General features: G+C 45.4%; 1 protein-coding gene across 2 annotated transcripts in view; it reads left to right on the forward strand.

Annotated features, from left to right (window-relative positions):
* The first annotated feature begins 1160 nt into the window (after nucleotides 1-1160).
* The window catches only part of shq1 (SHQ1, H/ACA ribonucleoprotein assembly factor), a 123762-nt gene continuing 99738 nt past the window's right edge, over nucleotides 1161-25184 (forward strand). The window contains exons 1-3 of one of the 2 annotated variants that reach the window (XM_078209445.1): nucleotides 1161-1520; nucleotides 19670-19848; nucleotides 20079-20143. In XM_078209445.1, coding sequence (XP_078065571.1) covers nucleotides 19706-19848; nucleotides 20079-20143 — 208 coding nt within the window. In that variant the 5' untranslated portion in view covers nucleotides 1161-1520; nucleotides 19670-19705. Of the gene's footprint in view, nucleotides 1521-19669; nucleotides 19876-20078; nucleotides 20144-25184 lie in introns of both variants that reach the window. The other variant, XM_078209444.1, reaches the window with a different exon arrangement.

Below are 25184 nucleotides of genomic sequence, written 5' to 3' on the forward strand. Positions count from 1 at the left end.
TTCCTATTTGGTATAGGTGAAGCAAAATTAGATGACATTATTCACTCGCTCCCAGTTTAAATCTTACTTTGTTTACTGACTCCAGCCTAAGTCTAACACACTGTTTTATCCAAACGAGTAGGACTGCTATTGATGACAAAAACTGCTTTTGTGCTTGCTTCATCTATGGCACCTGTCGTTCTACACAGATAAAATAAAAAAAATACCTTACTGTAGTTTCAGAAGCTGCACAATAAACTGCTTTCTTGTCTCAAACAAGAGACCAGAAAGTGAAAAGGAAGAAATCACCTGAGGATTCTCATGATGAACCCATAATGGTGCTGAAATGCACCCACAGTCAACAAGTACCTCATGTCACATCCCACTCACTCCATACCCCTCCACTCATTCTTCTTCTTGCAAAGATCTTAAATCCCTCCCTATCTTTGTAAGTAAGCTTCCTCTCTGAGAACTCTGTTCCTCCGACTCTTGAATAGCTGAATACCTGTGCATTCCTCATCATAGGTGGTCATGATTCATCTAGGGTCCCACGTTCTGGAATTCCCTCTCTATAAACTTTTCTGCCTCTCCATTTCCTTCATTCAAACTTTTAGCATCCCTAAAGTCTCCTTCTTTGGCTTGGTGTGTGATTTTTGTTTGTCTGATGACATTTGTGTACTATTTTAGCTACAGTATATATATATATATATATATACATAAATACACGTAGTTGGCTGTTAGCTCACAAATAAATAATGGCTACATTTCAAAAGCAAAAGCCAACACAACAACAACTGAAGAATATAAAAGGTTTTTTTTAGGCGTTCTTGGGGCAAGTGGAAGATTATTATAAACTTTTTTTCACTTCCTGGTGTCTTGATGGGAGTCATGATGTGGAGATGCCGGCGTTGGACTGGGGTGAACACGGTAAGAAGTCTCACAACACCAGGTTTGTCTGTTTGAGGGCACATTTCCACTCCATCTGACGAAGGAACAGCGCTCCGAAAGCTTATGGTATTTGCTCCCAAATAAACCTGTTGGACTTTAACCTGGTGTTGTGAGACTTCTTACCGTCTTGATGGGAGGCAGAGGATACTCCGTGCCTCTGGGTGGCGGTGTTGCCCACTTGACGAGGAGTTCTTCTTTTTCCAGATAGCATATCGTTGGAAGGACCGTGAGTCAATGGGCTGAGCACGTTAGCAGAGTCAGGTGGAGGAGAGAATCGGCGGCAAGGGAACGCTGAGGAGCTGGACATTCGGAGAGACAGAGGGGGATGGAACGCTGAGGAGCTGGACATTCGGAGAGACAGAGGGGGGATGGAACGCTGAGGAGCTGGACATTCGGAGAGACAGAGGGGGATGGAATTGTAGGGGGGGACCGTTCGGACAGCCAGACATGCCAGTAAGGTCATTGCTGCGGATTCACAGTGAGCTGCTCATTGATTCCGTGCTGTTGCTGAAGCGGCCTCCCGGCAGCATTGGCTGAACCGTCCGACACTTGAAGTGTGCTGCAATCTTGTGCTCGGTCGCAGTTAACAGAAGGTAATGCACTCGAAAGGTAGCGATATCAGGCCGATTGCACCGGTGCAGGAGAGAAAACTCGGGGCACAAAGTTGTGAGATAGAAAGGTCTACTTGGTCGAAAGATCCGGTGTGAAACATTCACATGCAATCTCCTGTTTATATGCTCTCTGTTTAACACGTTTAAATACCATTCTGCAGCAGTGGCTGTAAATTTGAAACAATCCACTCTACCTTAGTGCAGTAAAGAACGTTTAATGCAGTTAATATTAACTGGTAATGTTTTGACATGTAATGATAAATTGATTTGTTTAGTCTTGGTGAATGGAATGCAAAATTGTCAAATGTTTCATAGAGGCTTAATGTGCGCCCAGTCTGCAATTCATTCATCATTTCTGAATTGGCAGTCATTTCATCTTCTGGCTTGAAAGTGCTGAGTCTCCACCTTTAAAATATGTCAGTCCTCATAGGGTTTCTGTTTCAATGTCAAGTGAGGTACAACATTGGGGAACTATATGTGTGCATGATATGGTTAGTGTGAATGTCAATAATTGTTCCTTTTTTTTATACTAAAAATGGGCATTCAGGTCCAGCGCTGATTTTGTTTTTAAAAGCAGAACATAAACATGCAAGATGTCAGCTGTCTGGCTCTCGGTCCACCTCTGGCTCACCTTCTGCTACGACTCCATGTTCTGTTGTAGCCCCAAATTTCCCCAGTGCCTGAACATTTGTCGGTGTCAAGTCTTGAATATACTCAGTGACTGAGTATCCACAGTTCTCCGGAGCAGAGAATTCCGAAGATTTCTAACCTTCTGAATGAAGAAATTTCTCCTCCTCAGTCCTAAACGACTGAGTCATCTTGAGACTGACCCTAGTTCTTGACCCTCCGGTGGGGCGAAAGTCACTCAGCGCCACCGTTGTCAAACCTTTGAATTTTCCAAGTCTCAATAAGGTAAATAAAAACATATTATAGCGTCTTGATCATCCCAGCACTAATTTCTTATTTTTACTTCAGTGCCCTATCTTTGACACTATTTTGGTGACTGTTTTAACTTTTGACCAGCCAATAATTTGTCTTTTGGGACAGTGGTAGTGGCTTTGACTTTGCTGGAATGTAGCAATGAAAGATTATGAATGAAATCATAGAAACACTACAGTACAGAAAGAGGCCATTCGGCCCATCGAGTCTGCACCGACCACAATCCCACCCAGGCCCTACCCCCATATCCTGACATATTTTACCTGCTAATCCCTCTAATCTATGCATCCCAGGACACTAAGGGGCAATTTTAGCATGGCCAATCAACCTAACCCGCACATCTTTGGACTGTGGGAGGAAACCGGAGCACCCGGAGGAAACCCACGCAGACACGAGGAGAATGTACAAACTCCACACAGACAGTGACCCAAGCCGGGAATCGTACCCAGGTCCCTGGAGCTGTGAAGCAGCAGTGCTAACCACTGTGCTACCGTGCCGCCCATACTACCGTGCCGCCAATGGTAAAATGTTACCATTGGATCTATCACTTCCGCCTGAGAGGGCAGATGGAACTCAGTTCAGCTCTGACGGTGCAGCACTTGCTCAGTGCTGCACTCAAATATCGACCTAGATTGTTTCTTTTTGGTATTTGAGTCCTGGAGAAGTCAGCTCAATTAGTGTTGCCGCTAAGTCTGCTTATCTTGCAGCAGCTGGTGTTTGCTTTGCCCATCGTGGTTCTGGAACTCCGAATCTCCACTTTGAATGAGGTACGGTGGTACGACCATAGTTTAAATAACACGGGTTATCCATTGGCGTCAGCCCCCTTTTTAAGATGTTATAATTCCAGACTGTATAATTGATTCACATTGACTGGAATTTGTCATTGTCCCTGGGACTTCCAGTGAGTGGTGTGTATTATACCCAGCTTGTATTTTACTTGCTGACCAGACAAAAGCACTTGACTTGTTATTGATTGTCCAATTCTCCCAGGAAATATTGGGATCGGAGATGTATTACCATTTCCCACTTGTCGGCACACCATAATTGTTGTCTCTTGAATAACCTCTGCCCCGTGAGGACTGATTACTCTGGAGGAGTAGCTTGAATTATTCTGCTAAATATAGTTGCAGTTAATCTTTGGTACAATGGATTGATAGTCAGGACTGGTACCATGTGGCTGACCCCAAAGGCCCTTGAGCCAATCCCGGAGCCTCTCTGACAGCAATATTTCCGAATCTCTTGATAAGAATGAAATACATTTTAAATTGTTTTCCCTTTTTTGAGCAGCATGTCATCAGCTATGTGCCACATTAGAAAGGTGTTTGAGTTCGACATAAATCACCCATGATTCTTCAGTGTTACACATTAAGCAGAGGTCTCTTATCTGTACTCCTTCAAGATTGAACCGAGACTTTGATGAAATCTCACACTTGGCTATTCATTGCTGGCTCCCTAAAATGCATAGACGTCTTTGATCGTTTACAGAGCTGTCCAAACTGTATCAAGTAGCTCCATTCTTTCTTAGTTTGCTCCAAGCTGTATCAGAGCAACCTGAAGTCACGTCACGTTTTTGTTTTCCAGTTCTCCTGAATCCCTCCAGAGCAGTTTTTAGTTCTGCCGGTTGTATTCCTCTCTTCAAATACTTCCTTTTTTTGCTGATTCTATCATCGCTCTGGATTTCTTTGATTGTCCTCTGACAGCGATTTATCCAGCTTTTTACTTTCTGTATCAAACGCCACATCTTGTGACAAGAGAAGACCAACTGGTTCATGTAAACCTGTCTATTGGTACAGCGTCGACACAGCATGGCTCCTATTCCCAGCCCTCCAGCACACAATTCCCTCAGAGGCGCAAAGCCGCAAGAAACAACCATGGGGCCAATCTAGAAAAAGAATCCTCCGGCAAATCCCTCTCCATCCCACGAAGGGAATCATGAGGGGTTGATTTGCAGCAATCACAGTGCCTGCTGATGTGAGTCTTCATTAATACACACACTTTCCACAGTGTGAAGTATCTTAGCACCTGCAGAAACTCAGCCTGCTTTCTTTTGGATGCTTGCAGCAGATTTGGACCTGTGGGCTGTCAATTTACTCCGGATTCCGGAGTCAGTGACCCCCTCCAATGGGAGGAAACTCTTCCTGACAGTTACTCAGCTTCCATGCTTTTGGAACTTGGACTGATGTCACTCTGTCCTCTCTAGCCAATTTAGCTCAAGTGGTCTCTCCATTTGGACAGAATCTAATCCCTCAATACTCTCAAAATCTCAATCATAGGTCCTTTCTGTGTTTTGGACGCTTTTCCAAATGGAGTATAAAAGGGGGGTTGAGTGACAGGAGTGTCACACTTGACGGCAGAATAAGCCCTGGCCTGCAGAGCAAGTGCCGGTCTCTGACCTGTACTTCAAGACTGCATAAACTACCCTTGTATTTGACCTAATGATCCTTCATCTTGCTCTTCAGAGAATCGATCCCAGGCAAAAGAAGATGATCTGTTTCCCAGCTGTTACCAAATCATTTTCTTACTCAGTAACTTGTCCAAAATGATCAGTGAAAGTCTCGAGTTGGTGAGTTGTGTTCAGCCCTTTGACCTTCTTCAGCTCTACTTTGTAACTTCAATCAGAAGTCTCACAACGCCAGGTTAAAGTCCAGCAGGTTTATTTGGAATCATGAACTTTCGCAGCGCTCCGAAAGCTCGTGATTGCAAATAAACCTGTTGGACTTTAACCTGGTGCTGTGAGACTTCTTACTGTGCCCACCCCAGTCCAAGGCCGGCATCCCCACCTCATTGTAACTTCAAGGTTAAGCACTGATTTGGGTTGGAGCCCCATCGAGATTGAAAGAAGGGCAGATGAATTTGGGCTGAAGACGTGTATACCAGCTTCGATTTAATAGCCTGAGGAGGACAGGTGAGGAGTTTGAGTACTACATTTGAAGATGGTAAAAAAGACAGAGTTAATGTGCCAGGAGTTTTTATTTAACACAGTAGGAAAGGAGAATGTGTTAGTCACTGTTTAAAACAAAAGCAAATTGAGAGAAGCACTTGTCATGTCAGAATCTGGAAAAAGATGGAATCATTTGAGAGGAGTTGGGAGGGATTTGGTCTGGTGGTTCCGGACAGTTACATAACTCAACGACACGTGAACATGGACAATGATTGGGAAACCGGGTGCTCCGGTTTCCTCCGGAATTGACCCCGGCTGCCTGGCACTGTGAGGCAGCAGTACTGACTACTGTGTCACCATGCCATGTAGCAGCAATGATGGTAACCAGAAGGGACAGATTGATAATTGACACAGGTATCAGAGGGAAGGTAAGTGGATGCTCAGTCATAGAGTCAGTTCATGACTGAGATTGATCGATTGCTACATATTTAAAACAGTAAATGGCATTGAAGCAGAAGATTAGCTGTGATCTCATTGAATGATGGAGCAGGCTTGAGGGGTTGAATGGCCTATTGCTGCTCCCATTTCTTATGTTCTTGTGTTCAGAATTTATTTACCATGGAGTTTTTTCGATCAGGAATGCACTGCCTGAAAGGAAGCAGATTCAGTAAGAACTGTCACGTAGAATAATTAGGTGAAGGGGGGTGCGTGGGGCTTGGGGTGGGGGGGGGGGAATTGCAGCGATTGGCAGAAAGACAAGGTAATTGGGATAGGTTTTCTGAAAAGCTGGCCCAGGCTGGGTGAGTCGAATGTGCTGGATGTTGATTTTCTTGCATCCTTCTGGCATTCGAATGATCCAGTGTGTATTATCTCAGTGTGTGTCTCGTGAAAAAAAGATGCCAGAGGGCTTTTGAGAGAGAGTGAGCTGACTGGTGGTGATTTAACCAGAGAGTCACCACACCTTGGGTGAGGGGCAAGGCTGAGAAGGAATGGATAACTTCAGTTGGTACGGGAACTGAACCCACACTGTTGGCCTCACTCCGCATCATGAACCAGCTGCCCAACCAACTGAAGAGCTAAACCGACCTCCAATTATTATATTATGTCAGGGTGCAGGTCATGTCAGTCATCAGCTCCTCATTGAGCCTCTGGTAATTCCCCTCTGGTACGGCACAGTGGTTAGCACTTCTACCTCTCAGAGCCAGGGACCCGGGTTCGATTCCCGGCTTGGGTCACTGCCCGTGCAGAGTCTGCACATTGTCCCCGTGTTTGCATGGGTTTCCACCGGGTGCTCCGGTTTCCTCCCACAGTCTGAAAGATGTGCTGGTTAGATGCATTAGCCATGCTAAATTCTCCCCCAGTGTACCCGAACTGGCGCTGGAGTGTGGTGACTAGGGGATTTTCACAGTAACTTCATTGCAGTGTTAATGTGAGCCTACTTGTGACACGAACAAATAAACTTTAAACTTATTAAACTTTAAACTCTTTTACATGATTTGTGATTTATGTTGTTAGAACTTGGCAATCTGATTACATCCTTGCTGTATTTGGTACTGGCAACTAGCTGCAGTGATCAAGAGAGCCAGCAGTCAGTCCGATGCTATAGTCGAGAGTTGTCAGTTTTTGATGGATTGTGACCTGATTCCTCATGTTCCCTGTCGTATTTTACATGTGTTGAAAGAATGATGTGAGCTGAGAGGATCATTTGTGATTGATCTGCTGTTAATTGACTTTTACTCCTGCTAATCTTTGTTCCAAATACACTTGATTTAGAACTGTAGCCTTGGGATATACAGTGGGTGAGAGTTGTCTGTTAGAGAGGTAAGCAGTTGGTATTTCCAGTGCATGTGTTTATAGCAAGCTGGCTAATTCTCCATCTGGGCAATGGTCATTCTCAATGTATGTCGGACCATTCTCATTTTCTAATCCATCGTCTGTGGAAAGTTTTCCTTGGGCTGGGCGTACGAGTAAAAACCTGCGGAGTGGATGAATCACCTGTCAATAACTAAGATGTCAAAATTATTTTTCTCGAAGAAACTGTTCAAAGCCAGGCTTTTAAGTCGGAGAGTAGATTTCTGTCTGAAGGAAGAGAAATTGACAGTGGTTAACTGTGGGTCGCAATAGCAAAATGTTCGGCTCTTGTCGAGAGTCAGGAAGTAATGAAGGAGTACGCAGGTTGAAGCTCTCTCACATTCGGCTTGACTCCCAAGATGTTGCAGAGCTTTTTACAATTACTCAACTGGGAAGTACAAACTAAGAATGGGATGTAACCTGTCCTCCTCACTTTGAGGTATTAAGCCCCGACGTCATTCTGGGAAGCCTGCGCTGGAAACCTCTCCAAGACCAGTGTGTGTCCCAAACTTCAATGTTCCATCGCATTTTCCCAAAGGTGTACAGAATGTACTTGGTTGCATGCATCAGTATCTGCCACCAGTAGAAACAAAAAAAAGTATATTTTTGAAGAATTATCATTGGTATGGAAGAAGAAGAAAAAATATTCTACCTGTGACCATTTACAGGGTAATGTGATAGTCCACCAGATTTACTAAATTCAACATTAAATTTGCCATTTGAACTCATGACCTCCAGATTTTAACTTCAGCCCCATAGCCACGACAATATTGTACATGGGGACCTTTGTTTTTATTTTGTAGCTTGTATATTAATTGTTTGACAGAAGAGAAGTTGAATTGGTAGCGATGACTCGAGACAAGATGAGGATGGTTTTGTTTCAATTTGACAGGCTCCAGATGGAGCTGAGGAGATTTACCCTTTCGAATCGATAGAAAATATCAGGACGCTGAAAGTCTGCAGAGGGATACAGATAGTCTAAGTAAGTGGGCGGGGGTCTGGCAGATGGAGTACAATGTTGGTAAATGTGAGGTCATCCATTTTGGTAGGAATAACAACAAAATGGACTATTATTTGAATGGTAAAAAATTGCCACATGCTGCTGTGCAGAGGGACCTGGGTGTCCTTGTGCATGAATTGCAAAAGGTTAGTTTGCAGGTGCAGCAGGTAATTAAGAAGGGAAATGGAATGTTGTCCTTCATTGCTAGAGGGATGGAGTTTAAAAACAGCGAGGCTATGTTGCAGCTGTTTAAGGTGCTGGTGAGACCACACCTGGAGTACGGTGTACAGTTTTGGTCTCCTTGAGAAAGGATTTACTGAAGGGGGTGCAGAGGAGATTCACTCGGTTGATTCCGGAGTTGAGAGGGATGGCTTATGAGGAGAGACTTGACTAGACTGGGACTATACTCATTGGATTTTAGAAAAATGAGGGGGGAATCTGTAGAAATATATAAAATTATGAAGGGAATAGATACGATAGAAGCAGGGAAGTTGTTTCCACTGGCGGGTGAAACTAGAACTAGGGGGCATAGCCTCAAAATAAGGGGAAGCAGATTTAGGACTGAGTTGAGGAGGAACTTCTTCACACAAAGGGTTGTGAATTGTGGAATTCCCTGCCCAGTGAAGCAGTTGAGGCTACCTCATTGAATGTTTTTAAGGCAAGGATAGATAAATGTTTGAACAGTAGAGGGTTACGGTGAGCGGGCAAGTAAGTGGAACTGAGTCTACGAAGAGATTAGCCATGATCTTATTGAATGGCGGAGCAGGCTTGAGGGGCCAGATGGCCTACTCCTGCTCCTAGTTCTGATTTTCTTAAGGAAAAGGCAGCTTTGTATTTTTTCACCTTTTATCCAGTGTTTTCTTTGCGTAACACTGCCGTGAATAGTGAGGGTAAATAGGCCAGTAATTTGCAGAGGTGAAGTGTTTCTGTGAGTTTGGGGAGCGTTGGCTCTTGTGAACTGGAGAATGAAGGTCAGAGAGATGCGCTGCCTCTAAATTAAAAGAACATTGGCAGGGAAACTGCGTCTGGGGATTGAGAGCAGTGTGAAGAGAGAATGGAATGTCAAGAGAGTTGAGATGATTTTTGGGGATATCGTGGTATTTATTCCACTTAGTTTGTTTTTAAGATTGAAAATCCATGAATTGTGAAGTAATAAACCACTTCATCAATTACTAGTAAACTGTCTCTCTCAGTACGTACAAAAGTGAGCTGAGGAGAGGTAGTATTTGGGAGTCGGCCCTGATTAAAATATCCTTGGAGAGAATTGTCCAACACTTGGCTCTTTATTTGGCGATCCAGGCCAGGGATTCCCAACATTTCACAAACTACTGGGGTACCAGGGTATATAGTTTGATGATCCAACGTTAAACAAAAAGAATGATATTGGCCTTGTAAATGCTCTTGGTTTGGCCTCGGATAGAATACTGAATCCAGTTTAACTCGCATTATGTAACGAATGAACTCCAGAAAAGGCTTTGAGGTGTGGTGGCATAGCAGTTAGCTACCTCACAGTACCAGGGACCCGGGTTCAATTCTGGCCTCGGGTCACTGTCTGTGGAGTTTGCACATTCTCCACGTGTCTGTGTGGGTTTCCCCCGGGTGCTCCAGTTTCCTCCCACACTCCAAAGATGTGCGGGTTAGGTTGATTGGCCGTGCTAAATTGCCCTTGGTGTCAGGGGGACCAGCAGGGTAAATATGTAGGGTTATGGGCGGTTGGGCCTAGGTGGGGTTTTTGTTGGTGTCGGCTCAATGGGCTGAATGGCCTCCTTCTGCACTGCAGGGATTCTATGATTCTATGAACAGCTGCTAGATTGATGCCCATCTGAAAACAGCCACAGCAACAAAAATAAAAACAAATTATTGTGAATGCTGGAAATCTAATAAAACAGAAATAAACTGGATAAACTCAGCAGGTCTGGCAGCATCTGTGGAGAGAGAGAAACAGAGTTAACATTTTGAGTCCCTATGACTTCTCTGAAGAAGTGTTGACTCTGTTTCTGTCTCTCTCCACAGATGCTGCCAGACCTGCTGAGTTTATCCAGCATTTTCTGTTTTTATTACTGCAGCAAAAATTTAGATTGATGTCACAGTTTTCTAAAATATGAATCTATCCCCTGGTGTTGCACAAGAACCTATTCATTACCCTGGCTGCCTTGGTAGTTGTGTCTAATTAGTTTTTTGATAGAAAACATATAGCCGTTGGGGAGAATTAGTGTGTCCATGCTGGTCAATTCTGAAGGTTTGATGGGTCAGGAAGAATGGGAATGTGATTATGCATTACGCAAGTGTAGTACTCTGATATATTACTGAGATTTGCCTTTTTGCATTGACCTGTTGAGCAAATTGCTGGCTGTGCAGTGAGTGGACTTACAGCAGGTGTTTAGAAAGAAGGTGCTGAGTTCCTGCCTCTTGTTGATCACAGAATTCCTGCAGTGCAGAAGGAGGTCATTCGACCCATTGAGTCTGAACCGACCCTCTGACAGAGTGTGAGTGCCCACACAGATTGGCCACGATAAACGCACAGAGTAACCCTGTGCATTTACCATGGCCAATCCACCGAACATGCACATCCTTGGACTGTTGGAGCACCCGTTGGAAACCCACACAGACATGGGGAGAATGTGCAAACTACGCACAGACAGTCACCCAAGGCTGGAATTGAACCCAGGCCCCTGGGGGTGCTGTGAGGCAGCAGTGCTAACCACTGGGCCATCGTGCTGCCCGCTGATGTTACCGCGCAAATGGTAAATAGTTTAGCCACTGGGCTCCTGAATCTCGGCTTGATTTCCTTTTGAAGGGCAAAGGGGAATTGCCCAGGCTTTTCCTCCTGAATTAGCCATGGATCCATTCCCTTCCCATCCCGAATTAGCTGGGGATTTTTGCCCCTGAATTTGCTTGGGCAGAATGCCATTTTAGTTTTTGCCCCTCTCGGGTATGGGTGGGTGTTGTACGTTTCATCTGTTAGCGTCGTCCTGTCAGTGCAACTTGTTGGGATGTACACGGGGATAACTTTTTAAAATTTAAACTTTCTTTATTAGTCACAAGTAGACTTACATTAACACTGCAATGAAGTTACTACAAAAATCCCCTAGTTGCCACACTCCAGCGCCTGTTCGGGTACATTGAGGGGCAATTTAGCATGGCGAACCCACCTAACTCGCACATCTTCGGACTGTGGGAGGAAACCAGAGCACCCGGAGGAAACCCACGCAGACACGGGGAGAACATGCAAACTCCACACAGACAGTGACCCAAGCCGGGAATCGAACCCGGGTGTGAGGCAGCAGTGCTAACCACCGTGCCACCCCGGCGCTGAGTTGCAGCGTGATTGTTGGGGACAGGCACAGTGGGTTAGCTGATCGTTTCTTGTCCATTTTTCTTCATTGGGGCAACTTGTTTTTTTTTTCACGAGAGGGAAATGTTTCACCGTGAAGGTTGAGGCATCGCAGAGCTTGGCTTTCGAATTCAGCCAGGAGAAATTGGATGTCACTGGAATTTATTCCAGTGATCAATCACTGCAATTTTCGAGGGCCTGAAGGTTCCTGATGTTAGAGCTCCCTTTGTTAAAGTGAAGCTTTTTTGGCAGTCACCCAGCAAAGCTGAAACATTTGAGCCCTTAACTAGCTCTGCGTGGGCTCTGCCGCCTGGCTAAGGCAGCTTGAATCATTAGACGTTTGTGGCCAGCAATAAATAACGGAGAGTGTAATTAATTTTGTGTCCGATCACTCCTCTTGCCAGACTGTTTAATTGCTGCCCTCGGGCAGTTCTTTTTTTCCCACTTAGATGGAAAGCAGGTTGATTCTCCGGGGAAGTGCGATGGTATCTGACTGCTGTCATTTTGGATCAGATGTTTTGAGAGGAGCTGCAGAGAAAAAGCTACCCTGCTGGAGTTTAATTGCAAGTGACATCTGTGTGATGATCCTGCCAATGGAAAGCAGATAGTCGTCTTGGCGAGTGTTGAGGTGTTGCAAAAGCTCGAGCAGTAATGGGTTTAAATTCTGCAGTGGCTTTCTGAATTGAGGCACGAAAATGTTTCCATCTTGTTCCAAAAAGGAAATGCCCACCCTCCCCCCGGCAAAAAAACTGGATAAGGCATGTCCCCTTTTTGGGAAAAGTCATTGACTTCAGGTTGAAGTTGTGTGTGGTGCGGGCAGGAGATTAACCTACAATCGATCGGTTACGGAGTCTTCGTTCACTTGACGATTGTAGAGAGCTTTTGACAGAAGTATTGGGGCGACGCAGTGGCACAGTGGTTAGCACTGCAGCCTCACAGCGCCAGAGACCCGGATTCAATTCTGGCCTCGGGTCACTGTCTGTGTGGAGCTTGCACATTCTCCCCGTGTTTGTGTGGGTTTCCTTCGGGTGCTCCGGTTTCCTGCCACAGTCCAAAGATGTGCGGGTTAGGTGGGTTTGCCATGTTAAACTGCCCCTTAGTGTCAGGGGGATTAGCGAGGTAAATAAGTGGGGTTATGGGGATAGGGCCTGGGTGGGTTTGTTGTTGGTGCAGGCTCGATTGGCCGAATGGCCTCCTTCTGCACTGTGGGGATTCTATGATCTGGCCTTGTTTACAAGTTGACGTCAAGAGAACTGAGCATTTGAATTTGAATTTGATTGACAACACCGGGTTCTACGTGTACGTTGATGACTCCCAGCTCAGCCTCGCCACCATCTTGAATCCTCCATTATCTCCTGTGTTGTCAGATTGCTAGTCTGCCACCACTCCTGGCTGAGCTGACATTTCTTCCAATTCAATATCTGCACGATGAACGATGTTAGTTTGTGCCCCTGCCCATGTCTCTGCTCCTTGCCCCTGCCTCAGGCTGAGCCAGAGTGTGTCCTGTTGGACACCGGGCCAGTATAATATCACCTGTCTCTGTCCCACCTCAGCCCATCAGGAGCTGAAATCCTCATTCACAGTTTTGTTAACCCGAGACTGGATTATTCCAGTATTCTCCTGGTCAATTTTCCACCTTACGTCCTTCGGCCTGAGACTGAACTCTGCCTGTCACACTTAGTCCCTTACACTCATTATGTCTATATACGCGCCAACAAAAATTTAGCTCCTGTTTAAGAAATGCCTCGGTTTTAAAGTTCTCATCCTGTCATTGAGACCTGTCCATGACCTCTGACCTCTCCCCTCCTATCTCTGTAACCTCCAGCTTTAGAAGCCAGTGAGAATTTAGTGTTCCTTGAAACCTGGCCACCCAAATTTCCTCCATCCATTACTTCATCAGTCTAGGCTCAAATCTCTGGCATTCCCTCACTAAAACCTCTTCTCTTTTTGTGATTTATATAAATGATCTGGAAGAAGGTGTGACTGGGGTGATCAGTAAGTTTGCGGACGACACAAAATTGGCAGGACTTGCAGATAGTGAGGAGCATTGTCAGAAGCTACAGAAGGATATAGATAGGCTGGAAATTTGGGCAAAGAAATGGCAGATGGAGTTCAATCCTGATAAATGCGAAGTGATGCATTTTGGTAGAAATAATGTAGGGAGGAGCTACACGATAAATGGAAGAACCATAAAGGGTGTAGATACGCAGAGGGACCTGGGTGTGCAAGTCCACAGATCCTTGAAAGTGACGTCACAGGTGGAGAAGGTGGTGAAGAAGGCATATGGCATGCTTGCCTTTATAGGACGGGGCATAGAGTATAAAAGTTGGGGTCTGATGTTGCAGATGTATAGAACATTGGTTCGGCCGCATCTGGAATCCTGCGTCCAGTTCTGGTCGCCACACTACCAGAAGGACGTGGAGGCTTTGGAGAGAGTACAGAGGAGGTTTACCAGGATGTTACCTGGTATGGAGGGGCTTAGTTATGAGGAGAGATTGGGTAAACTGGGGTTGTTCTCCCTGGAAAGACGGAGGATGAGGGGAGACTTAATAGAGGTGTATAAAATTATGAAAGGCATAGATAGGGTGAACGGTGGGAAGCTTTTCCCCAGGTCGGTGGTGACGTTCACGAGGGGTCATAGGTTCAAGGTGAAGCGGGGGAGGTTTAACACAGATATCAGACGGACATATTTTACACAGAGGGTGGTGGGGGCCTGGAATGCGCTGCCGGGCAAGGTGGTGGAGGTGGACACACTGGGAACGTTTAAGACTTATCTAGACAGCCATATGAATGGAGTGGGAATGGAGGGATACAAAAGAATGGTCTAGTTTGGACCAGGGAGTGGCGTGGGCTTGGAGGGCCGAAGGGCCTGTTCCTGTGCTGTATTGTTCTTTGTTCTCTTTTTTTAAGATGCTGTTTCAACTCTGGGATGGGCTGCCATTGTTGATGCAGTCCCCCCCCCCCCCCCCCCCCCCCCCCCCCGGAGAGGGGTTTGCCCTGCATGATGACGGCTTGTGCCTGTTGGGGAGAATCGGGGCTCAGGGGCTGAGCCACCGGCTGCAGGGATACCCAGCCTTTGATTTGCTGTGGCTCTCGCAGCATTTCCCGTCTGGTCCATTTGAGTTTCTGGTGTGGGTAATGAACGTTGTCCGGGAAACGGCAGGAACCCTCCAGGTTCCGAGGCAAGGTTCATGTTCCCCCTGAGTGGGGCATAGCGCCATCACTGGTGGGGAGAAGAAAAACAGGAATGTCACTTGACAACTGCTGCTTTGAGTTCAGTCTGCGTCACAAGGTTTACTTTCCTTTCTCAAGATTCCCTGTTCCTTTCACCACAGACACACTCTTGTTTGAGATACAGTCATTGGCTATGGCTGAAAGTCATGATGTGGAGATGCCGGGGTTGGACTGGGGTAAACACAGTAAGAAGTCTAACAAAACCAGGTTAAAGTCCAACAGGTTTATTTGGTAGCAAAAGCCACTAGCTTTCGGAACAGGCTGTTCCTTCGTCAGGTGGGTGGGAGTTCTCCCATCCAGCCACCCACCTGACGAAGGAACAGCCTGTTCCGAAAGCTCGTGGCTTTTGCTACCAAATAAACCTGTTGGACTTTAACCTGGTGTTGTTAGACTTCTTACTATGGCTGAAAGCTCAGCTTTTGGAGTGAACTTGCCAGCATTATTGTCATGAGCATCCTGAGCCTTCAGAATGTGGAAGAGGCGATGAATTTGACATAATTGATTACATTAACCCTGGTAAATAATAAAACACTCAGGAGTTTCAGCACTGTGGTACCTTGCACTAACTTGATCTTTCTCTATACCCTAGCTATGACTGTAACACTACATTCTGCACTCTCTCCTTCTCTATGAATGGTATGCTTTGTCTGTATAGCGCGCAAGAAACAATACTTTTCACTGTATGCTAATACATGTGACAATAAATTAAATGAAATTGTCTCCCATTCCTGGACCTCCCGAGCTGCCAGTTTAAAGCAGCTTTAAAATGCTGAGTTTGTTCAAAGGAGCGGCCAGCAGTTTTATCCGCTGGTCAAGGAACAATGGCAGGTCACAGCTTGGCAACTGCTGGACGATGTGTGGGAACGCTGTTATGAAGCCCTTGGGCAGCACGGTGGCACAGTGGTTAGCTGCCTCACAGCACCAGGGACCCGGATTCAATTCCGGCCTTGGGTCACTGTCTGTGTGGAGTCTGCACATTCTCCCCATGTCTGTGTGGGCTTTCTCCGGGTGCTCCGGTTTCCTCCTATAGTCCAAAGATATGCGGGTTAGGTTGATTGGCCATCCTAAATTGCCCTTTAGGGTAAGTACATGGGGATAGGACCTGGGTGGGATTGTTGTCGGTTCAGGCTTGATGGGACGAATGGCCTCTTTCTGCGCTGTAGGGATTCTATCATTCTACGAAATACGTCACTTGGCACAATTTTGGATTCATGAAGTCTCTGACTCAAGCTGTTGACACAGTAAGTAGTTTCACAATACCAGGTTAAAGTCCAACAGGTTTATTTGGTCGCACAAGCTTTCGGAGCGCTGCCCCTTCAACAGGTGATCTGACAATGCCCGTTAACCAGCCAGCATGGAGCTGGTGGTGATTGTTGTGGTTATTTTCTCAGTCTGGACAATAATGTCTGCAGAAATGTCGAGCATTTACTGTGGTGTGTGTGACATTGAATTCCATAGTTGTTCCACAGACCATACCTTCCCAATAGGGAGATTCTGTACTTGATCAAACGCTAATTACTGTACACTGGGACTCAGTGTGACTCCGGTGCAAATGGGACTGCCAGCAGATGTTCTAGAAAGTTCTGTGTGAGTGCAAAATACTGCAGAATATTCATACTCCGAGGAGATGCTGTACTCCTTTTGGCAAAGTGACCTATCATGAACACACAACCAAATCCATGTGAAGGTGTGAGCTGTAAATACATTTGAGATCAGTTTATATCTGTGCTGACAAGAGTGTAACATTTTTATCTTGCAAGTCGAAGGTTGAGCTATCGTTTTAGCGTGTCCGTTATATTAATGGAGTGTGGAGGTGGAGGGAATGGCAGTTGCTTCTGTCAGCAGGAGTTATCTTTTGTAATTATGGATTACTTTACTCTTTCACCTTTTGGGACCCATTTAGAAGTCATGTTGAGCTGGTGGACTGAATGATAAATATCTCTTTCCACAGTCAACAGCGTGTTTTTATTCTTCAACTTATCTTGACTCAAAAACACGAGGCTGGAAACCATTCTAACGAGACAGTGACAAGCTGTGACACATATTTCTCTTATGTTTAAGATTCAGTCCCAGTTTGGTAAGCACTTAATCAGGTATGATACCGTATGTGCTGTCCGGGGTTAAACCGAACACTTGTTGCTGTGATTTGTTGAATAGGATGGCACAAGATAGCGAAATGAGAATTAATTGACTTGGCTACAATCTGATTTATTCGCAGAATAAGATTTAGAGTTGTGGGAGATTGGCAGAGCAGATACTCATTTTTAACATTATGCCTCACTTAACAATGATCAGATGTCACTCTTTGTAAAACCTTCCAGTAATGTTGAAGCCAGGCCGGCTGTGACAGAAACGTTAGCTCAACTCTGCCCCATGGTGTGTTCACCTGCTTCGTTCCTGGTCAGTCGAACAGCGGCTGACCGTCGCCGATTGGGTGACTTCCTGTACCCGAGGGGGGAGCTGTCAGTCAATCACTTTCTCCAGAGAACTCCTACGACATGGTAGCTGCCACCAGAACGCAAAATGACATGTTCCAGGCAGCCGCAATTTACTCACCACTCGAAGGTCTTAATGACACTTGGCAGCTTTTCTGCAGAGCAGAATTGATTGACAGTGCGCCCTGTGGAAATGACGATGTACGTGTAACATCTGGACCTTCTAATCCCCTGCCACCGGCGTGCGGTGATTCAGGAAGCACTCAAACTCTTTGGGGTGACTCTACATGCACAAACCTGAACACAATGCAGTTGAGGGCCTCAATGGCATTTCCAGATGTACAAATGAGTGTGATTTCCTTCTCGGGCTGAGAGAAACCGGGTCTGCGATCATCAAATTCAAAGAAGGACGCTTAGGAATAATAATCAAAAAATTAAAGTTTGTCATGATGCCTGCCAGAATAGGGCAGGAATTCTCCATTCTCCCATGCCCCGTGCTACCGCTGCCAGTCAGAATGGAGAATTTGGCGCTCAGCCACATCTCCGTTCACAGCAGCGGGACTGGAGAATCCCAGCCATGGGCAAAGTCGGGGAACTCCGACCCTGGATTTCACTTCTGTCAAAGTGGACAGAATTAAAATAGCAAGCAAGCAAGAATGAAGCAACTTGGATCATGACAATTGCCCATTTCTGTGACATTGCAGCTCGGTGGATCTATGCTGCTGTTTATTCTCTCTACCAACTGCCTCTTGTCCTCCATCTGACTCCATCAGCATCTCCTTCTATTGCTTCCTCCCTGACTTGTTTCTGCTCTTACCCCTTAAACGCAACAGCGCTTTGCTCCTCGTTTAATCCCTGAGATAGTGAGTTCTGCGTCAATTCTCCGGCTCAAGAAATTTCTCCTGCCTTTCCCTATTGGATTTGTGACTATTTTATATTTATGATTCCCTCGTTCTGATCTCTCCCGCAAAAAGAACCATTTCTCAATGTCCACCCGATCAAACACTTTTTCATTATCTTAAAGACCTATGGGATCACTCCTTAGTTTTTTTTTCCCTTTCTAGAGCAAAGAGCCCTTCTTTTGACAAGTGGCTTTGTGGAAATTCAAATGGAAAATCTCTCCTCACTCAGGCTTTTCAGTCTGGGAAATGTTGTTCATTTTTTTTTAATCTACTGAATCACAGAATGGTTACGGCACAGGATGAGGCCATTTGGCCCATCATGTCTGTGCTGGCTGTCTGCAAAAGCAGTTAACCGTGTGCCACTCTCCTGCCCTTTCCCCACAACCCTTCAATTATTCCTTTTTAAGCCATGCTCCATCTTGAAAAGTATAACCCCTTAGTTCTGCGATTCTATTCAATCTTGTCTCACCTTGTCCACTGTTTCTCCAATGACCATCAATTGTAGATTTAGCTACTGGTTTCTATTTGAAATTGCAGTTAACTCTCGTTTTGTCAAAGCTTGAACTAGCTGAGAGTTGAACAAATAGGTCGTAAACCTGTGTTTATGTAGTTCGTGAAGGAACGCAAAGGAGTGATCATACTGGGATATGGTTCCTCGTGGAAGGAACATTTTGGTACCTCAGCAAATGATGTTTCTTTGTGTAAAATGCTGGTTAGTTTTCCCCTCTCCCGTGGCACAATTCGATGGAGAACCGATCTGTATCATCTTCACCATTGATCTGAATGAGGGAAATTGACTCTGGACAGATTGTTGATCCTGTATCGGCTCTGTGCGGCTCGCCGGCGGTGGAATGTCAGCTCTGTGCGGCTCGCCGGCGGTGTCGGCTCTGTGCGGCTCGCCAGAGGCACGTCGGCTCTGTGCGGCTCGCTGTCGGCGGCGTCTCGGCTCTGTGCGGCTCTCTGGCGGCGGCGTCTTGGCTCTGTGCGGCTCGCCGGCGGCGTCTTGGCTCTGTGCGGCTCGCCGGCGGCGTCTCGGCTCTGTGCGGCTCGCCGGCGGCGTCTCGGCTCTGTGCGGCTCACCGGCGGCGTCTTGGCTCTGTGCGGCTCGCCGGCGGCTCGCCTCTGTGCGGCTCGCCACCACACTGGGCAGTGAGATGACCAGCAGAGCCATCCAGGAGCAACATAGCTGTGATATGTTACATGACGCTGCCTTATTAGGCATGTTGCAGGCTAAATTATTATCAAATCCTATTATTATGGCTGGCTGCCTGCCCAGAGCTGTTTGTTCAACCTCTTGAACTTTGACCGGTGTAGAGGTGAAATCCCCAAAGCAAATGGCATGTGGAGATTCCAGTGAAAATTCTCTGTTCCTTCGGGCGTTTCAGCTTGGGTAGTTTTTCACCTTAGAAATGTCATGTTTTTATTTAACATCTCCACACTTACTCTACTTTATACTTCGCGTTGACAGCTCTTTTTAATTTAGAGCAGGTTTCCACAATCTTCCAACATCAGTGAATGCTTCTCCCAACATAATTTATGGTGTGATTTCTTGCAGGATTTGTGAATTTTCTCGTATTTATCTGGAGCCATCATGATCACTCCTGCCTTTGAATTAAGTCAAGAGCCTAATTTCCTCACCATCGTCATCCACGTCCCATATGCAAAAGTGAATGAAGTTGACCTGTATATTGATGGAGTGGACTTCAAATTTTATGCGAAGCCTTACTTCTTGAGGCAAGTACTACAGCAATGGGATTCAGAGTACGTTGTTTTAATTGCCCCAGTCCTTGTGCTAAATTTTGTGGTGCTATAATTTTTGTTACTGTACATTGGCAAGCTCATTTATCACTTTACTAATGTGGGATGTATCATTATGTTGAAGGCCCTTTATAAATATGAGTTGTTAACACAGTATGTTTTTAGCCTTATAACCTCGAGCATCTGCTCTCCCTTTGTGAAAACAGATTAACCCTCCCAGGAAGGATAGTGGAGGATGGGAGAGAGAAGGCTTCTTACGATGCTGATGCAGGTAAGGATGTCGCTTGTGTTAGCTTTAATCTCGGGTGAAATTATTTCAACTGGTTGTAAGGGTGTAAAATATAACAACAGAATGATGAACTGTTATGCTATCATTGCTGGTTTAAGAGTATTTTAAAATCAGCCCGAAAGTACCTATGTCCTTGAGACATGAAATATCTTTTGAGCTTTGGCCTGGATGTAATTAACTAAACCTTTGGACGTGTTCAATCTGTTTGTCAACTGTCACAGTTATCATATTTCCAGTAGAATTTTCTTTTGGATTCATTATACGATCCTTATTTAATGTGTGGACAATATTTTTGTCCCCAAGGTGTAACGGTTATTTTGGCGAAAGCACCGATTTCTACCTTTTATCTCCTAGCATTGACACAGACCACTTGGCTTTTCGGTAGTGGTGGTTAAAATGATCAGAAGTTAACTCCAATAACTAACAATACCTGTGATGTGGAGATGCCGGCGTTGGACTGGGGTGGGCACAGTAAGAAGTCTCACAACACCAGGTTAAAGTCCAGCAGGTTTATTTGGAATCATGAGCTTTTGGAGTGCTGCTCCTTCATCAGGTGGACCACTGATTCCAAATAAACCTGTTGGACTTCAACCTGGTGTTGTGAGACTTCTTACAAAAATTATTTGGCCATCGAAACTTGGGTTTTGCACAGCTTGGGAGACTGTGTGGAGTTTGCATGTTCTCCCTGTGTCTGCGTTTCCTCCGGGTGCTCCGGTTTCCTCCCACAGTCTGAAAGGCATGCTGGTTAGGTGCATTGGCCATGCTAAATTCTCCCTCAGTGTACCTGAACTGGCGCCAGAGTGTGGCGACTAGGGGATTTTCACAGTAACTTCATTGCAGTGTTAATGTAAGCCTACTTGTGACACTAATAAATAAACTTTAATAAAGAATGTATGCTGTGTTCACTATTTTCCTTAAGCACAGGCAGGTTGTCTGTCTTTTGTTTCCAGCGTATTTTGATTAAAAATAAGTGATCTTTCTAAAGAGACATCATGGTTGTTTGGCAACACAGAACTTGAGAAAAAAAGAGGTGAAGCCTCAATTAAAAAATGCCTCTTTTATCTTCTGGTGAGACGTAATGTGCTGACACCAGTGACTTATCCCAAAGGGATCAATTTGCCCTCTTGTCAATCCAGCAATTGGAGTTTTCACCTCACCAAATGGATTAAAGCTGTTCCGTTGCTGAAATGGGATGTGTAAATAAAGCTTCAGGAAGTCAGGCAGCCTGTTGATGTCGGCACTGAATTACGTTCCGAGAACTGATGGTTATCACTTTCAGCCGACCAGACAGAAATGATTCCAACCTGTGCCTTCTGGCACACTGGGGGACAGAAGCAATTTGTTGGTCAGTTTAATTGGCAATAATCTCCCGAAGCCCTTATTAATTTCCTCCAGCTGGTGTCAGAGTGAAGGAGCAAATGAGAAATGACAGTGAATGTTAGGAATGCTGATCTAACAGAAAATGACTTGGATGTACATGCACGCTATGGATCACTTTGTTTAAACACTGAGCCTAACTCAATCTCGAAAGGACATCTGCTTCCACAACTTTGGCTACTTCTCTGTGCTTTAGACTTTACACGTCTTCAGTGAGATTTACAAATTAGTCTGTCTTTGTGTTGACTTTAAATTGTAGTGTGAAATGTGTTTGTGCACTCTGAACTCTGCTAGTGGTGCAAATCAGCGAATCCTACAGTGCAGAAGAAGGCCGTTTGGCCCATCAAGTCTGCACCGACCACAATCCCTCCCAGGCCCTATTCCCATAACCCCATGCATTTACCCTAGCTAGTCCCCCTGACACTAGGGAGCAATTTAGTATGGCCAATACACCTAACCCGCACATCTTTGGACTGTGGGAGGAAACCGGAGCACCCGGAGGAAACCCACACAGACACGGGGAGAACGTGCAATCTCCAAACAGTGACCCAAGCCAGGAATCAAACCTGGGTCCCCGGTGCTGTGAGGCAGCCGTTCTAACCCACAATGCAATCTAATTTGGCACTCATTACCACCAGCTCGATAACCTCAGTCAAGGGCCAGAAGAATCATAGAATCCTTCAGTGCAAAGGAGGCTGTTCGGCCCATCAAACCACTACCGTCAACAATCCCATCCAGGCCCTAACCCGTAACCCCACGTATTTACCCTGCTAATCCCCCTGACACTAAGGGGTAATTTAGCATGGCCAATCCACCTAATCTGCACACACTTGGACTGATGGACATGGGAAAGGGAACTGTGCCCACCTTTTTCAGCTAAGGAATTGTTAACCCATTTTGTGGAGTTCATTTCTGTCTTTGCCCAAATGCAGTGTCCATTGCTTGACTAAGTCGGGGAGGTTAGATGGAATGTCACCCTGTTTGTATTTGCGTGGAAAACTGGCAGTTATCTCCTTTCTGCACAATGTAAGATCAGCCCCAGACAGCTCTTTGGAATGTTTTGTCCAACACAAGGGCCTTTTTAGAAGCAATGCGATCATTCAACACGGCCTCTTTGTTTTATAGTGAAGGAACAGGAGATTGATTGATATTGCTGGGAATGGCTGTGTGTAAAGTATCCTCACCTGGAGGACAGGAACTACACCTGAATTTGAGACGGCACCTTTTTCTTCACCAAACTTGAACAGTAACCTCACAAAACTCCAAGTGGGGTCTATGATCAGGGTGGAACAGAGTGTTTTATTTCAGCTGCCAAAGCCAGCAAAATGACTTGGAACATAGAATGCAGAATCAGACCACTTGATCCAACTGATCCATGCCAGTGTTTCTGGTCCATGTGTGAGGAATAAAGACAATAAAGTGGATGATATAAAGCAGCCTTGATGGGCTGAATGGCCTACTCTTCCTATGTTCCTGTGCGCCCCCTAACACCATTACATCTAATCCTGTCAGCAGCTTGAGATATTTAAGCAGCAACAGTTATTGTTACAGATTCAAGTCTATCCTCAACACATTCTTGGCTGCAGTGATGTTATTTGGTTTCATTAGAAATCTTTGTGTCTTTTATGGGAATTGACTCCAGGATAATCCTAGAGGGTTGGCAACTCCTCCACCCTTATGGCCGTTGCCTGTGGAGCTGTTCAGTCAGTCTGAAGGCAGATTGAGTAAATGCTTTGTGAGACCAAGTTTTACATGCATCATTAAACTGCTTTATTTCACAGGGACTCCATGCACAGAGAAAACCGTTACAGTCAAATTCACTTAAGGCACTGCACACCTTGACATAATTAAAATCTTAAAACCTTAGCTCTGAAGCTAAGATGTTTGGCTACTGGTCCGAATGTCACCTTCCTTAATTCAGAGTCACTTTTTGTCTCAATTCAGCTCCTCTGAAGGACCTTGGGCACTTTTTACTTGTCTGAAAAGCACAATATAAATGTGTTGTTGCAATGTTTAAAAAATGAATAATACTTTCTCACACCTGTGGATTATCTTAATGAACTTGGACAAGATACTCCAGCATATCTAACCTCTTCTCCGGGAAGCCCTCAAACTTGCCCTATAACAAATCCTGACTGTACTCTCAGCTTTGTCTGGATTGCTTATTGACACCACTGGGTTAGCTGCCAACCCATTTGTGGAATTCACCAGTCGAATTTGGCAACGACCCCAGCACCAATACTTTGGGATAGAGGTGGCGCAGTGGTTAGCACTGCTGCCTCACAGCGCCAGAGACCCGGGTTCGATTCCCGGCTTGGGTCACCATCTGTGCGGAGTCTGCGCATTCTCCCTGTGTCTGCATGGGTTTCTCCCGGGTGCTCCGGTTTCCTCCCACAGTCCGAAAGATGTGCTGGTTAGATGCATTGGCCATGCTAAATTCTCCCTCAGTGTACCTGAACAGGCACCGGAGTGTGGCGACTCGGGGATTTTCACAGTAACTTCAGTGCAGTGTTAATGTAAGCCTACTTGTGACGCTAATAAATCAACTTTAAAACTTTAATTCTAACTGCTGTCTGAAGCGGAGTCAGATTGTTCGCAACCTTGGAGTTGTGTTTGACCCTGGCATGAGCTTGAGGTCACATATCTGCCCCATCCCCATTGCTTGTGTGAACTGTGCTGTTTCTCAGCAATGATCTCTTTTTTAGCTTTCCCAACTCTCCTTAAGATTGCTGACCTGACCGCCACCTCTGTAACATTGCCTAACTGTGACCTTGCCACCAGGTCCCATTCATGAATCAACCCTGTGGCGGTTTGTGGCCTACACAAGCTCCTGAACTGGCAACGTCTGTTTTAGAGTCCTCATCATGGATATCAAGTCTCTTCAGGCCCTCACCTCCCGCTATCTCTGTAACCTTTTCCAATAATATAAATCTTTGACCTCTCCGCTCCACATATTCTGAATCTTGTGCATCCCCAATTTTTAAACACTCCATCATTGATGGCCATGCTTTCAGCTGCCTTGACTGTAAGGTTTAGAATTTCCTCCCTAAACCTCTCTGTTTCTCTACTCTTGCATATCATTGAAAATGCTCATTTACACTTACCCCTTTTACCAAACTTTTGATCATCTGTCACTGGCCTGATATCCCCCTTGGCTTGGTGGCAAATCTTTTTTTTATGTTGTTAACACCTCTTACTGAAGTATCTTGGGTTGTTTTGCTTTGTTAAAGGAAAGACAATCTGAGTTGCCTGTTGAAGGAATGTTGAACTGTCATCCATTTTCTAGCTCTGATGAAGGGTGATCTCGACTCGAACCGTTGGCTCTGTTCTTTCCCCACAGATGCTGTCAGACCTGCTGAGATTTTCCAGCATTTTGTGCTTTTGTTTCAGATTCCAGCATCCGCAGTATTTTGCTTTCATTTATTTTCTTCATGCACAGTGGTTCGGTTGCCTTGTTTGAATTATGATTGACATCCCTCAACCCTACTGTCAATCAATTTAACTCTTTCAGAACTGAGTTTCCCTATAATATCAGCATTTTTATCACATTCGACCAAGGTGCAGCCACAAGTATGAGTCACAAATTATTATTTTATTTGTGTGCCACAGTTTAAAAGCTGTGTGTGCTTGAAGAGAGCAACATCCT

Source organism: Mustelus asterias, chromosome 3, assembly GCF_964213995.1.
Source record: "Mustelus asterias chromosome 3, sMusAst1.hap1.1, whole genome shotgun sequence".
Lineage (NCBI taxonomy): Eukaryota > Metazoa > Chordata > Chondrichthyes > Carcharhiniformes > Triakidae > Mustelus > Mustelus asterias.